Source organism: Bacillus rossius, assembly GCF_032445375.1.
Source record: "Bacillus rossius redtenbacheri isolate Brsri chromosome 9 unlocalized genomic scaffold, Brsri_v3 Brsri_v3_scf9_2, whole genome shotgun sequence".
NCBI lineage: Eukaryota > Metazoa > Arthropoda > Insecta > Phasmatodea > Bacillidae > Bacillus > Bacillus rossius.
In genome coordinates, this window is record NW_026962013.1 from 40,118,258 (window position 1) to 40,135,510 (window position 17,253).

The 17,253-nt window shown below is 34.8% G+C and overlaps 2 protein-coding genes across 4 annotated transcripts in view; one reads left to right on the plus strand and one right to left on the minus strand.

The window, feature by feature from the left end:
* LOC134543112 (U3 small nucleolar RNA-associated protein 14 homolog A) overlaps window positions 1-2,121 on the plus strand; it is a 46,293-nt gene extending 44,172 nt beyond the window's left edge. The window contains exons 9-10 of the mRNA XM_063387935.1: window positions 77-293; window positions 1,832-2,121. Of these exons, the coding sequence (XP_063244005.1) occupies window positions 77-293; window positions 1,832-2,047 (433 nt within the window). The 3' untranslated portion in view covers window positions 2,048-2,121. The remainder of the gene's footprint in view (window positions 1-76; window positions 294-1,831) is intronic.
* A 4,360-nt stretch (window positions 2,122-6,481) lies between these two features.
* LOC134543114 (S-adenosylmethionine decarboxylase proenzyme) overlaps window positions 6,482-17,253 on the minus strand; it is a 36,376-nt gene continuing 25,604 nt past the window's right edge. For 2 of the 3 annotated variants that reach the window (XM_063387937.1, XM_063387939.1), the window contains exon 8: window positions 6,482-9,347. In XM_063387937.1, coding sequence (XP_063244007.1) covers window positions 9,210-9,347 — 138 coding nt within the window. In that variant the 3' untranslated portion in view covers window positions 6,482-9,209. Of the gene's footprint in view, window positions 9,348-9,425; window positions 9,875-17,253 lie in introns of those variants that run through there. The other variant, XM_063387938.1, reaches the window with a different exon arrangement.

The following is a 17,253-nucleotide window of genomic DNA, read 5'->3' on the forward strand; positions in this document are numbered from 1 at the left end:
AGCTGTGACGACCATGTGACATACTCCAGCAATCATTTTTGCTACTTAAATTAGTACTCTTTTTGGTCATTTTCAGAGATGAAAAAGAAGACATGATTGAAAAGTCTAAACCTAAGGACATTGACCTGACTCTGCCAGGTTGGGGAGCATGGGGCGGACCTAACATTGAAGTGTCAAAGAGAAAAAAACGACGGTTCATCCTAAAGGTTCCCAAGAATGCTCCGCGGAGGGATGACAATAAAGGCAATCTCATCATCAATGAAGACAAGGATACGAAAATAAAGCAACACCAGGTATGTGCACATGTTTATTTATTTATTTTAGTTGCTGAATCCCACATGGTATCGAGGCCCTGGGATAAAGAATGTGTCAGGTAATACAATGTAAAAACATAAATATCCATAGTACCTGTCTTAGAAAAATTACTGTACATTTTATACATAATAATAGTAAAATTAGTTTTGGAAACGGTTTGATGTAACAGTTAGTAAAACATAAGATATCAGGTCAACTAAACAACAGTTATATTTCTCTGTTTTAAATTAAATAATTCTTATAGACAGTATGTATTGGACATTTAAACAGACTAAGTGAAAATCTGCATTTATTAGATTTGAGGATAAAATATGTTTATAGAGTCAGCTACCTTGCTGTAACTGAAGGGTTTAATGGGATGGATTAGGAGGACTTGTTAAACTGTCACATTTTATGACACAAAATACTAAAATAATCACACCTTTAAATATTTTTGCTCTACCTGCCACAACTACGAAATAAACTTAGAAATTGGAAATATAAAATCAAACCAACACCACATTCATAGATTCAGTCAAGGTGAATCTTTTATGACAGTTTGGTCACTTCTTGAACATGTACAGTCCGCTTCAAACGTCTTGGCGGGTGAGAATTCGGATTCAGGATCTGCACATTGTAGAAAACTGCAAGGGTGACCATTAGTCATTGATTTAGTCACAGCAGTTACAAATGTCAGCTATGATGATCTAAGCTGTACCGATGGTCAGAGACCAGGGAAATAGTGGCAGTAGCCACCAAGACATTTGGATTGGTCAGAATGCACCATTGATTGGAAAAGAAAATGTGTGTATGTTTATTGTTTGAGATTATGTCTTAAGAATATGCATGTCTTGCCATGGAGACTGGCTCTTAAAATACAGCAGGGTAAATGTTGTATGCTCTGTAATGTTTAATGATTATTTGTTAAATTAATTAGTGCATAGTGAATATAGTTTTGTCATTACAGTTTCACGTTTAGCTCAGTAACAGAATATGTAATTAAGCTTAAAATTTTGCCTATGGATCTATTTTTTTTCTCTCAAAAATATTGAATGTGTAGACAATTTTAGGAGTTTATGTTCATAATTTAATTACTTAAATAGTTTTAGAATGAAATTTTTTAAATTGTGTTTTGAAGAAATAATGCCAAGGGAAACGTGTTATGTAAGGAGATACTCAAGTATAAAATTTCGTAAATCAATATTATCTTGGACCTTGTGATAGGCAGATTATGAAAATAATAAAGGATTTTAGAAAATTTTAAAATCAAACTAGATCTTTCAGAAAGGTAAATCACTGTGCAGGGTAATTAATCTGAGTGGCCCGCATGCCATGCCATGAGGCAGCAGAGAAGAATAAGGGAGAGAGAAAGGAGAGCAGCAAGGAAATGATAGTGGGAAGTACTACTTGGAAACAATCCACTGAGAAAACTATTTCAGGATCCATGTTGGATCTGAATCAGTTGCCATCGGGATCCAAGCCCGGTGAGAAGCAAGGAGTTGCTTGTTATTCATGCTGAAATTTGATTTAATTTCAGGTGAGCGATCTCCCATTCCCATTCGAACGGGTGCAAGACTTCGAAGCCAGCATCCGCGCCCCAGTGGGGAGGAACTGGGTGCCAGAAATGGCACATCGCAAGATGGTTCTTCCGGCAGTTCGGACCAAACTGGGAGCAGTCATCGAGCCCATGGATGAGGACATGTTGTTCAGGAAGAAGAAGAAAAGAGGGAATAACAAGTACTATCCAATATGAGTTTTTTTTTGTCATGGCTGTATAAATGAATGGCATGCAGTGTTTGAATTACATACAAGTTTTGCCACAATTCAGCAATACGCTTTCATTCATATCTATTAAATACTGTGTATTAAATCATTTTAATTAAAAAATCTTACCCATGGAACATTACATAACATTTTAACCAAAATCTATAACAGTATATACAGTGAAACCTCTATTTTTTTTAAATTTGTTGTGTTTGTTGTAAAGGGGTTTGTTAATTGGAAGTTTCGCACGATATATTTCTAGTCATCATAAAGCTTCACATAAATGGCTAGAACTGTCTTTCTGACTGTTTAATACGTTATGAGGAATTCAACATGAAAAAGTACATAGAATACACTTGTTTAGAGACCAACCATTTGATGCTTGGAAATTATCAATTCCCATCCCCAGTGCTTCCTGGCGTGCCTTTTCTTGTAAAATGGGCCCAGAGACGTTGTTGTTAGATGCCCTAGCCTCCATTAGCCAGTCAAAAAGTATCTTGTCCAAATCATCATTTTTACATACTTTCACACGTTTTTGATTTGTTCCTACCAGAGAAATGTTTTCGATCTGTTCCCGGTTGGATAATATGGTCGAAAGTGTAACTTAGACGCCGGGATGTCGAAACGTTTAGCTATATCAGGGCTGCCACCACTTTGAAAACAATATCCTTGATTGAAATGTGAAATATCCTGTAATATTCTTGTTTTGAATATAAAATATCCTGTAAAATCCTGTACGTTAAAAAATACAAACAAATATGCAATTTTTACGAAAATTACTTGATCATAATGTACGTAACTATACTTCAATCAAAACAATTCAATTTTTAACACTTTATACAAGTATTTACACACACATGTGTAGCCTACGCTTCACCACTGGCAGTATTTAACAGGGACTGGAAGTAACGCGCTACTAGTAACGACGTTATTTGTAACAGTTACTTTTTATGGTAACAATCGTGGTAACGCAATATATTAAGTTTTCAGTAACTGTAACTGTATTACATTTTTCTGCCTTAAAGTAACGATAACTGTCGTTACTTCTTGCGTTACATTTTTTAAATGTATTTCTTATTGAACGAACAACGATTTGTTGATTTTTTCAATCCCAGAACGAAAATCCCGACAGGCCTATTATTTGCGATGGTATTGCTTATACTTGTAAAACTGCTGTTGGCTAGTCTGCGCTCGTATTTTGATTGTCATTTATTTAATATTTGCGACATGCTGGTTTACTGCTGTGCTGTTTAATTAATTAACCTACGTGTGCACATGCGCGAAAGCAATGACAGAATGTAATGAAGCGAGAAGCCTAGAAAGCAGTCCAGAATTTTCGTTGCCGTGGCCTTCATATTCTAATATGTATTTTCGAAGTTCGGTCGAATGATAAAAATAACCTTATTGTGAAGTGCTTGTTGTGTGGTGCTGCGAACAATTTTGTAGTGTGAACTAATTACTCAATATAATTTAAGACCTATTTAAATTTTTTTAGTTTAAATAAACATATATCTTTACTTAACACAATATGTTTTATTAGCTTTTAATTATAACAATATTACGTATCACATTTTTAGTTTTTCACAAAGTAACTGTTAAAGTAACTTATAGTTACTTTTCTCAGAACTGTAACTGGTTTATTTTCAGTAGTGTAACTTGTAGTTGTAATAGGGTTACATTTCCAATGGAGTTTTTGTAACTGTAACTGAGTTACTTTTTAAAAGTAACTTTCCGGTCCCTGGTATTTAAATATTACTTTTTCAGATGTTTTGCCCTATTCCTCATTTCTTCTGTTGGCTGGAATTCTGCCATATTCTTCCTAGAAGAATGCAACAAAGCATTTAGCATTGGCGATTCAAGACATGACCTGTGCGCTGTCTTGATAAGGTTGAGCTTATTAAATATCCTTTGCACCCCTGCATTGCTGTGTGGAAGAATAAGCATTGCCTTTGCAAGTTTACAAAGCAGTGGAAAACATGTTTTCCCATTAATTTCATACTGTGACACTTTATGCCAGGCCTGCCACCAAATTAGGTTCCTAAATCCTCTTTACAGCATTTAAAAATCCTGTAAAATTTATAGCCATAATTGACACAATTTATTTTTCGCTGTAACTTATAATATACATTGCATTCCAAACCATAATTTAATAAAATTAAATGAATGTAAAATTTTTTAAGATTTGCTACTTACATTACAAAACTAATAGTTGGTATCACAATAAAATGAAAAATAATTTAAAAATTTCTCTTCAGTATAGGCTTTGGTGCTTTTCTTATTGACAAACTCTTATTGACAAACTATAAATACATCCATACAACTGAAGTTATTTACAAGTTTTAAAAAAAAAATGTATTTCACATCATTAACTAGCTACTTTTTCATGTTCTGTGCTCTTTCTCGCATCTCATCAGTGGGCTTGAAAGCCAGACCTGCAGATGTTCTCATTCTGCAATGCTACAGCACATTTAACATTGGTGATTCCATTGACGATCTGTAAACAGTTTTAACCATCTTGAGATTGCTGAAAACCCTTTCCACAGCAGATTTTCTCCAGTTGCAGCTCCATCAAAGCCATTACTTTGTACAGATGAGTTTCAACAATCTCAGATTGAAAGAACCTTGCTAACATTACAACCTGCCTAGTGACTGAAACATAAGTTGATTCATCAATCATCTGTGTGAAAAATTGTGTTTTCATAGCATAGGTAACATAATCTGCAACTGATGTACCCAAATATTGAATAATTATCTGGCTAGTTTTAGTGCGAGAACAATGAAAGTTTCTTGCGATTTCACTATCTGGAAACATTTGCGGGACAAGTTTCATGAAATTATCACGGAGTTTCACAGATAAATTGTTTTCACAAACGAAGTTTGCCCATAACAGTTCCGCATTGATTATTTTGTTTGGTTTGGTAACAAAACTTGTCAAAGAACAACTCTGATCAGCAGCTCGTTGGTTTTTCGCATGAACTTGCGTCTTCAAGCCGCCCTTTGTCATGTTCAGTTCCGAGTTGCAAGTCGAACAAACGGCGGAAAATTCTGTTTTGCCACGCCTCAACCATTTCAATTCTTGCTCCCATTCTTTACGATAACGCTGTTTATAAAGTGACCTGTCCGGCGAAGCCTTTCATTTTTTCTCCATCACAATCAGCTAAGACCAAAACTACTACTTAAATCACGTAAGAATTTTGTAAACAAATGCCGCACCTAAAACATCACGGCAAAAAATACCAATGTTTACTTACGCCATGACACTTCTTAGCGTTTAACACAACAAACAAAAAACATTTCCCTCGAAACCATAGATATTGTACTTCATGAAATGCTATTTGGGAGTAAATGTTTTTGGTTTGTGGTTAAACGATTGGAAGTTCCATGGTGCTACACGTAATTGAGTGTTCGCTTTACTGTTGGATGCTTGTATGGTTTGACAACTTCAAATAGGTAGTTGAATGTAAATATTTACACGAACGAAATTCAAAAATGAAAATATCGGCGAAGCGTCGTAAATATCCGTGAATGTCGCCGTTTATCCGTTAGTCCGTTTTAAGCTTCAAATATCCGTGAAAACGGATAAAATCCGTAAAAACGGCAGGCCTGCAGCTATATCACTTTTTAACACTGCATTTAAAATTTATAATTTTATTTTAATGTCAATCTGTTGCTGCTTTTTAGGATTAGAATTCATTTTACAGTAGTACCGTGTTGATTTCCGTAACTACGTGTGGAAATAAATAAACTGTGGAAATAAACAAACAGTGAAAACTGGAAAAAAAAAAAAAAAAAAATGTACTCACAGATACCATAGTTAAAAATATTTTTGTGTGCGCATCTTTAACCATAGAAACGCAAAATATACTCTTTGTTCGTCTTGCCAGAGATGGTACGAGAGGTTTCCGCCACTAGCGCTAAATGTACCCGCCATTTTGAACAAAGTGGCATGTATACACGACGTGTGTTATCCATGATGCTTTGTTTATTTATTGTCTTCCTCGATGGTGCATATTATAAGGTTATACGCACGTATTTTTAAGCAGTGAATGCAAACAAATTAGTGGATGTCTTGTAGGAGATGTTTATTTTTGCGTGTTTTTCAAACGCGGCAGTTCGTTGTAAAGGGAATTTCACTATTTCGGAACAAATAAAATTCGGTATTTAGAGGTTAAAAAAGCATTGATCTTATGGAGGTTCAGTGGGACCAAAATTTTATTTCGTTGCATGGGGTTTTTCGTTGAATAGAATATTCGTTAGAGCCATGACGAGATTTAATACCAAATTAACAGCGTTGTGTTGCCCTTATGAAAGTGCAGATTAAAGAGTTGAATTGCAATACATTCAGAAAAAGTAAATTTAAATATATACGTAATGTATAACCTAACCTCAAGGATATGCAATCATTACAAGAATGGAGACATACTTCATAATTTTAATTTATTTTATTCAACTTTTTTTGTACATAGAGCAATTACTAAACTACATGTCTAAACCTATATTTCTTCTGAACATCACATAAAATGGCAGGCTAACAATAATTGCTGGAAGATTTATTTCCAATATACATATTGCTAATTTGACCAATGAGAGGGACAGCAAGAACATCACATGGATGGAACTCACTGGCATAAACAGGCCAAAAAAAAACATTTGCAACATGATTACTACATTATATATTAACTAAACATCTTCCCTGTAACATTGCAAACTAAACTTAAACAATTAAAAAAAAATTATAAAAGTCAGCCATTCATGACTGTAAAAAAGTCAAATAAAACAAGCATCACATGAGGCCATGTTTGATATTTTTATTTATTTGAGATTACGTACTCTTGACAATGTTTTATATTCATAAAAAGAAAATACAACATATTAACTTAAACTAGAAATTCCAGCACAAATATATCAGTGCTTCGAACCATTTATTTCATTCTTGCATACAACAGACACAGTATTTCATCTTTGAATACACACAAGGAAACTAGGCTAGTGAAATGCAAAATCATGGAAGGATTTAAATCAAACATGACCCAAATCAGTTATATACTAATCCTATATGCAGTGTATGGTATTCATAAGCTAAATCCATTTGTTAACTAAGAGTCATAAAAAATATACGTAACAAAATACACACAAGATCTTTTGATTTTTCCGGTCAAACAGCAGCCAATTTTAGCTGCTACAGTTCCAAAGCAGTTGTAACCATGACTAGTTTGAAATTTGTAATTTTCACAACAAAACATTTCACCAAATAATTGAACTAAATATAATTTGCTTCCACCTTTTACGAAACTTAAGTGTTTCAGACAATTTTGCAACATGCATTCCACAACCAACAAAGCTAAAGGATACAAACTGAGCCATACAAAAAATGTAGAAATAGGAGAGAAGAAATTAGGAAGTAGAACAGTGTGACCAAACATGCTTGCTCCATCCAATCAGTTCAACATAAAAAAAAAACCAATCACATTTCCCCATTAACATATGACCAGTTTGGTAAAACAATATAATGAAGTTCCCCAAATTACAGTACTTAAATCCCAGCTTTGCGTAAAAATACATATCTGTATCATGTTTCACTTGGCAAGAATAAAACTATCCTAAATATGAAGTTTACCAAGCTTGCAAGATATCTTCACTCATGTGCCAACAAAAACATTTTTTTATTAGCTTACACAATTTAGCTGAAAAAAGATATACCTCTAGGTATTAGAGCTACGAGGGTATAACAAGTCCACATAGCAGATATGACTATGCCTGTAGAAATTATTCTGGCTAATCATGTATTATTTTAAAACCATAAACAATCACGAAATAATATTATTTTTGTCACCAATAATAATCTATTTTTATGTTACTTATCATTTTATCATACCTTATGCACCCATGTTAGCAATCAAAACAATAAAAAAAAATATAGTTATCAAATAGAATTAACTTTTCATGTTTCCAACTCAGTACTGTGTACTCTGCATGCTTACTACTCCCTCCAAATATAAATTATAAATATATCCCGATGCTCTCGTTAAAGATGTGCGCTGCAATAAAATGTTTGCTTTCAAAGTAATATTCATATACAGTAGATTCATGAAAGTCCATTTTGAAACAAAAATAAGTGCAAAAAAAGATCCTTAGGTTAAGCATTAGCATTATCTGCACTGTATGTTTTATTACACTCATTTCAAGTCTGTTTAATTCTCCATGTAGGAGAACGGCTTAAAGTTGCCTTGCAAGAACTGCAGATGAAAACCTTCAGAACCAATACAAATGTATTCAAAAACCCCAACATTTCACATGAGAACTGAAATTTATCAAGTTTTTTGAAACTATAGTAGAATAAAATTTTAGTTCAGTTCAGCAGTTTTTATTTCTTTTCATTGAACCCTATTAGCACTTAGCACAAACATTGAAACAATAAAAAAAGTTTGGCTTTTCAAATCACAACTGACTAGTGCCTTGTCAGGAAATAATTTTCTTGCACATCAAGCACAATTAAATAATATAACAATCAAAATTTTATACTAAAAAAAAAATCAAAAAATTCTATTACTGTAGCTCAAATACTTGAAACCTTATGATGATCCCACAAATAAATTCCATCAGAATATACCCTGGGTTACAAACATTTTAGAACAGTTGAAACATGTAATAACTGGAATGGCATTTTTGCTAATTAAAATCTCTCTTTTTCTCTCTCTCGCAAAACATTTCTTCCTAACGAACGTAACATAAAAGGTGCAATTCAACAAAATAATAAAAATGCATGCAGGGAGGAACTAAAATCTCAACCACTCAACCTCCTTTTAGTGGCCAGCAGACTCCGCAGCGGGGGTGAAACCAAGGAACCAACCGGCCAGTGAGTTGCCTGTCTGTCACCCTCATAGGTGCGTCCTCAGGCAGGATTGCAACATTCAGACAGCGAGGGGAAGGCGGGCACTTCAAGAAATCTTGTTCCTCCACCACACGTACAGAAGGTTGGGGCTGAGATGCGCAGCACACATGGCGCACGAGAGCAGCGGGAAGGGGAAGGACCTAGCTTTGCTACCACCGAGACTAACGCTAACGGAGAGGAGGGGCGCGGGGCGCGGCCCCGGGAGGCGCCGAGCAACGGTCGGAGAGAGCCGGGCCGTGCTGCGGGCCGCCGCGGACCCTCAGCTCGGGAACTTGGAGTAGAAAGCGTACGTGAGATCGAAGTTCTTCAGGTGGCAGTACTGCACACTGTCGCACAGCAGTTCCCCGAACGAGCCGCTCTTCTCCAGTTCCTGAGGTGCCTCAGCAGCAGCAGAAGTCTGCAAGCCGAAACGAACCGAGTCGCAGAGCTACCAACGAGCTTTACACACGACTGTCAACTACCAGCACTTTGACCATGTTGGGTGATTGCATTTTCAAGCCACTTCATCACTTTTTACCCAGGCCAGTTTCTATGGTTATTTCACTAGAGAAGATTTGCAAATTTTGTCGCCAGAAAAATGTACTGGTTGCCTGTTATTTGTAAAAATATCATGGAAAATATTCATAGTTAAACTTTTTACCGACTGTGTCATGGTCACACACTACGAAGTGCATTTTATGAGTTTTCACAGCTAGGTAGCTCATACAAAATTATTGAAAATATTTCTGCATAAAAATTCACAATTAGCGAACAGCCAAAAGAATAAACATGGTGGGTGATGCAGAGCCTTCAATTGGCCATCTAGCAAGAGGTGCGAGTATTAGTGAGGTTTGCTGAGTGCCTCCGACAGAGCCTGAAGCACTAGGAACTGTAGCCTTGCACCGCGTAACTATGTGGTTACTGGTGTTTCACGAGCCACGCACACTAGAAACAAACATGTAATGCCTGTTCAAAATGTGTTTCCAAGATTTTTTACCATTATTACTTGCCTAAAAATTATTTTCCAACAACTGTTTAAGAGTATTATTGAAAAGTAATGTCTGTTTCAGTATACATATGTACATATTTACTAATACAGTGAAACCTCTTTAATACAAACCTGAAGGGACCTAAAATTTTGCAGTTTGTATTAACGAGGTTTGTATTAACAGGTGCATATGCTCACATTAATAATAATCGACAAAATCAAGTATTGATTTTTTACTCGAAAATTAGTCAAATAGAGAATTAAAGAGGCTTGAAAAATTCATTGATTTTTTTCTGCACTTTTTTAGTTGCATAAATGTCCTTTACTGCACTGCAAAGTTTGTCGAAGGAAGACAAGACATCAGTGTCTACATCACTAGCAGCCAGAACATTTTCCAAGACAATTAATGCTGAAGTGGACTTCACTCTAAGAATTTTTAAAAAATATTTCAACCTCAAAATTAGTGTCAGAAATATATCAGTTACTTGTCATTAAAGTTAAATCAGTTGAAAAATAAATAAAAATGGAAGTATTTTACTTAATTCAATTTACACTTGCAAAAAAAAACATACGCACAATAAATCTACATGGAAATTAAAGTCTTTTTCAATATCCTGAAGTCTGAAATATGTTTACTCATGTCATCAAATGTAGAGCTGTACTGAAGAAGCCGATTTTGCCAATATTTAGTTGAATCGGCATTTCTGCCGACTTCCGATACGCTTGTTAATTTTCGGCCGATATTACTGAAAAACGAGAGACTGCCATAACCTAAAAATCCAAGATTACCCTTTTCGCTTTTCGTAGTAGTACTGCATTTTTTCAGATCGCATTATTTGTTCGCAACATGTGCCAAACGTACATATAAAAATTTAACATCCTATTTTTCAATAATGTTCTTTATTTTTACATGCTTTATATTAGCTTCACCTGTATGTTTGTCTGTCCGTCTGTAACTCTGTCTGTCCGTCTAACTCTTTCGACTAAGAGTGAGTGACTCATCACAGTAAAATGTCCCACCCATTTCATTACGTTCGTTAGCCGAGCGGTCTAAGGCGCGCGACTTCTGTGACGTCAGCTTTCGGATTCAAAGATCGTGGGTTCTACTCCCGGCCACGCAGAAAAAAAAAATGTTTTTTTTTTCCCGGTAAATTTTAATATTATATCCATACATCTAACTGCAAATGATTCGTAGAGACTTTACCATTTCTTTGTGACGTTGCAACTCCAAATAGTTATCTCAGATGGTAATAGGTAGTGTCGGTAACTCATTTCCCTATGATAATTATACATAAATATAGTTTAAAAAACTAAAAAAACATGCTTTTAAAGAATATCAAACTAAAAAGTTAAAAATAAATATAGTTTAAAAAACTAAAGAAACATGCTTTTAAAGATTATCAAACTAAAAAGTAAAAAATAATTTTAAAATTAAATTTATGACAATAGTATATAAGCAATACTAGTATAAATGAGAAAAAAGCTTGAGGCGCTTTGTGCCATATTTTTTGAATATTAAGCGCCCCATGCTTTTTTCTCATTTATACTAGTATTGCTTATATACTATTGTCATAAATTTAATTTTAAAATTATTTTTTACTTTTTAGTTTGATAATCTTTAAAAGCATGTTTCGTTAGTTTTTTAAACTATATTTATTAATATGTCATAAATAAATACATTACCGTCACGGTAAATATACATCTCGGTTGTTACGGTAACTGTAGTGCAAATGTGGTAGCTATCGTGCTTCTGTAGTAATTATGGTATCGACAAAGAATCTTTAGTTCTTTTTATGGTAATTATCTTAGGATAACAATTGGGTTTGTACTGTAGTTATGGTACATCATCCAATTTCTTCGTAAGTTGTTGTTCATTTGTCTTTTCTTCATATTTACGTGCTCCATTACTTGGCTGCAGATTTAAGTTGATTTTTACTACTGTATACTATCGTTACTGTTTTTATGACGGTTTCTTTCTAAGAAATGGTTATTTCTGCAAAATCTTTATGGTTAAACGATCATCTAATATAATTTATAGTGACGGGACCACATATTTTGTACGATCAATGCGGACAAAACGATAATTCGAACATCGGTACAAGCGGACCTTTTTAACCTTAGTTGTATGGCAATTTTGCCGGGACCGTAGAAAGTATACGATAAACACGGACAATCTTGTCATGCAGAAGAGTCTAGCGACAGCAATGCTACCTTCCTGCAACTGGCAGCAATGCCGCACCGCTTACGCTCGTTTTGGGGCCGGCGGCACGATCATATATGCCATCTGAAACTTCCAATTATCAAATATGGCCTCGTGGCTGAGCGCTCAGCGGCGCTATCATCTAAACGTAAGGTTGACGGTTCGAATCTCGGCAGGAACTAACTTTTTTTTGTACTTGTAAAAATAAATACGATTACGTAACATTTCAAAAGTAATAAATATATTTGAATAATGAATGCAAATAAAAGTATATTTATTAATTAAATTGTAATTTTCAGGTAAGGACATGATAACTAATGGTCAATTAGGTTAGGTTAGCTACATTATAAATACTTTAAAACTTTGTGGACGGTTGATTTGGTTAGGATTGCTACATTAAAGATACTGTGAAATCATGTAAACTTTTTCCTAGCGCTGGATAGCTACATATTAAAAAGTTATTTGCTAAGCAACCATAAAATGATTTTACAGTAATTTTAATGTAGCTATACTTACCTAATATAACCAACCATCCACTAAACAGTCTATGTGGCATTTTTATACTGGAGAGAAAAAACGCGCGCTTAAAAATAAAAAACATCCAGGGGGTAGGCGCTCCCAATCGGCTAACTTCGGAAAGGATCGGCATTTGCGGCCAGTTGCAGGAAAGTAGCATTGCTGTCGCTAGACTCTTGTGATACATGCGAGTTCGATAGATAGAGGTTTGACTATAGACCACGGTCTAAGAAGGGGAGGTCTGGACACTCCCCAACCTGGCCAGCATGCAAAAGTGGCACACCTAATGTCTCCGTAGTTCCGCTCCGCTCCACCATCTGACCTGTAGCGCTGGTTGTTCTGCGGTGGTATTTTAAGCTTTGTTGTTATGAACAACTCAACATAATAATCATTTAAATTTTCATTTAAATGTTTAAAATGCATTAATCTCCAGATATCGATACAGTATTAAATTGGATGTGTTTATTTTTTATAAGTTTGGGAATTATTTCATAAATTAGGTCAATTAGGTTACGAAGTATAGTTTCCACATTGGCATTGGCGGGAACTTCATTGTGAGCAAGGAGCATTGATTGTTAGTAAAGAGAATAAGCGTATATTATTTTAATTGTGAAAATGCCTAACCTTTGTGTTGCACCTGGGTGCAAAACAAATTATCAGGCAAAGTCGGACGAGAAAGTTGCAATATTCCGAGTTCCCAATGATGACAATGTTAGGCAATTGTGGCAGAAAGCAATTCCATGAGACAAGTTTGTACTTAAAAGATCCCATTATGTATGCGAAAAACATTTTGTGGAAGACGACATTGTCACAAAAAAAGGAACACAAAGATCAGTTCGGAAACGTCATTGGAATAGTAAGTTAATTTTTATTATTTGTATGAATGTAGTCTAAAGATTACTTATTTTTTATAGGCCCAACTTTTTTAAAAATGGAATGTATGATGTCGAATTTTATTAATGACCAGCACAACCCTGATAATACCTGTTTGTAAGTAGTTTGACAATACACCATTTTTTATTAAAATACTAAATTTGCAAAACGAGTGCGATCTCTTCCTTAAAAAAATTATAAAAATCCCAAAATACTTTTATTCAGTGCGTTAAACTTTCCTTTGTTATCTTAAAAGGCGCAGATACGGAATTCAAACTCGTTTAGGAGTAATAGCAGTTTGTAATTTACATTACAATACCTGTGCATTCATGCGGCTATGTGCGTCTTGTTTGTTTTCGACAACTTATAAAAACGTATATATTTTTTATTTGGATATTGTAAGGCAATGTAAATAAAAAAAATTAAAAAATATACGTCCCTACTATGCACCCAAGCTGAAGCGTCAACACTTGACATGAGACACGAAACATTGACGATGGCACTTATTTGTGTAGCAAATAATGTATTGTAAATGCAGGTTTGGTATTGTTATTCAAATACGTAAATCAGCCAAGTTATGTAATTTGATTCAGCCTTTAATTTTAAATGTTAAAATATAGTGTAATTATATTAAAATTCATTGCAGTGCATCAAATACTGTCGTAACTCTCTACGTTTGTAATTATGGAGTATAGGGCCACCATGGAAATAAAAAAAGTAAAAACACAACTTATTTTACTTTCTTACATGATTCCTGATCATTCTGCAAAACGGCATTGCGATATTTCCAGTAATTTGCATAAAAATTACCTTTTTAAACGAGTGTATTTTTTAAAGTTTTATAGACATTAACAAATTAGGTTGCGGAAATGTGGCCCTATGCCCGATTATCACGTTACTGTGCGTCCTCCGGCGATGATTTTAAACTATCGTTGTATCGTATATTATTTACCTCTTGTTTGTTTTTCACGAGAATTGACAAAATCATCATAACGCCTAATGATATATTTCCACCGCAAGACACCTAGCGCTAGAGTTGAATAGCGGACGTCGAACGAACTATGGAGACAGTAAGTGGTCACTTTTATCTGGCGAGTGTCCAGACCTCCCCTTCTTAGACAGTGCTATAGACCATTTACCGTACAAATTATTTGCCGTTAACAGAATTATAGTGAAGCTGCGTGCACGTGATTAAAGTGTGCGATTCTTGTTCTAAAATTTCATTCGGTTTATCCGATAATAAAACAATAGTACACTACGTGAGCGGACGTGAGGTTACTTCGTAATACATAATAACGAATATTTCGTATTAACCGTATTGATTGACATTAAATATGTTATCCCAGTCTGAAGGGGAATTAAAAGTGTTCGAATAAACGCGAACTTTGAAATAACCGGTATTTTATTAACGAGGTTTCACTGTATCTGGAAAAATAGTGCAGTCATTTTGACAAATATTATTACTAGTCAACTTAAAGAATAGCTGTTGAACTATGACATAATGGTAGTCAAGATGTAGCTCAGGGCTGCCACCACTTTGAAAACAATATCCTTGATTGAAATGTGAAATATCCTGTAATATCCTTGTTTTCAATACAAAATATCCTGTAAAATCCTGTACATTAAAAAATACGAAAAAATATGTAATTTTTATGAAAATTACTCGATCATAATGTACGTGAATTCTGCCATATTCTTCCTAGAAGAGATATACAACAAAGCATTTAGCATTGGCAATTCAAGATATGACCTGTGCCCTGTCTTGATAAGGTTGAGCTTACTAAATATCCTTTCCACCCCTGCATTGCTGTGTGGAAGGATAAGTATTGCTTGCCTTTGCAAGTTTACAAAGCAGTGAAAAACATGTTTTCCCATTAATTTCATACTATGACACTTAATGCCAGGCCTGCCACCAAATTAGGTTCCTAAACCCTCTTTACAGCATTTAAAAATCCTGTAAAATTTATAGCCGTAATTGACATAATTTATTTTTCGCAGTAATTTTAAATATACATTGCATTCCAAAACATCATTTTAAAAAAAATAAAATGAATGTAAAAAATGTTAAAGATTTGCCACTTACATTACAAAACTAATAGTTGGTACCACAATAAAATGAAAAGTAATTTAAAAATTTCTCTTCAGTATAGGCTTTGGTGCTTTTATTTACAAACTATAAATACATCCATACAACTGAAGTTATTTACAAGTTTAAAAAAACAAATGTATTTCACATCATTAACTAGCTACTTTTTCATGTTCTGCACTCTTTTCTGCATCTCGTCAGTGGACTTGAAAGCCAGACCTGCAGATGTTCTCATTGTGCAATGCAACAGCGCATTTAACATTGGTGATTCCATTGACGATCTGTGAACAGTTTTAACCATCTTGAGATTGCTGAAAACCCTTTCCACAGCAGATTTTCTCCAGTTGCAGCACCACTCAAAGCCATTACTTTGTACAGATGAGTTTCAACAATCTCAGATGGAAAGAACCTTCCTAACACTACAACCTGCCTAGTGACTGTCAGTTGATTCATCAATCATCAGTGTAAAAAATTGTGTTTTCATTGCATAGGTAACATAATCTGCAGCTGATGTACCCAAAGATTGAATAATTATCTGGCTAGTTTTATTGCGAGAACAATGAAAGTTTCCTGCATTTCACTATCTGGAAACATTTGCGGGACAAGTTTCGTGAAATTATCACCGAGTTTCACAGATAAATTGTTTTCACAAACGAAGTTCGCCCATAACAGTTCCGCATCAGTTATTTTGTTTGGTTTGGTTATAAAACTCATCGAAGAACAACTCTGATCAGCAGCTCGTTGGTTTTTCGCATGAACGTACGTCTTCAAGCCGCCGTTTGTCACGTTCAGTTCCGAGTTGCAATCGAACAAACGGCGGAAAATTCCGTTTTGCCACGCCTAAACCATTTCAATTCTTCCTTCCATTCTTTACGATAACGCTGTTTATAAAGTGACCTGTCCGGCGAAGCCTTTCATTTTTTCTCCATCACAATCAGCTAAGACCAAAACTACTACTTAAATCACGTATGAAGTTTGTAAACAAATGCCGCACCTAATACATTGTAATGGCAAAAAATAACAATGTTTACTGACGCCATGACACTTCTTAGCGTTTAACTCAACAAACAAAAAACATTTCCCCCGAAACCATAGACATACCTGCCAACCTTACAGAAAAGCAATTAGTACAATTTACAAAAGAAAATAGTACAATTATAGTACAATCATTGAAAGGCAATTTTTATACGTAATACAGGCGCAGCAAAAATTATTTTGTTTTGCACATACAATGTTCACGAAAAAAACTGTAAAAAACAATATGGTAATAATTTGGTTTTGGAAACATACCTTTTTTTTAATGATTCTAAGTGCTTGTCACTGGATACATATCATGGTGCTTGAATACGTTATTTATTTTTTCTGCAGCAGGGATACATGTGTGGCAGATTTAGCTTTCTTGAGAAAAGTTTCATCAAAGTCTTGTTCATAACAAATGCTGTTAGTACGTTTTGCCAACAACATATTGTTTAAAACTTTGTCTGACATTGAAGCCCTGAAAGTGGTCCTATTTTTTTTAATGCTGCTAAAAACCCTCTCACACTCAGCATTGCTATGTGGAATAACCAACACTGATAGCATTGCATGAGCAACTCTGTCATACTTAAGACCACCAACACCACTACCTATTTTCCCTATGTAAGACTACAACTTGTCTATTC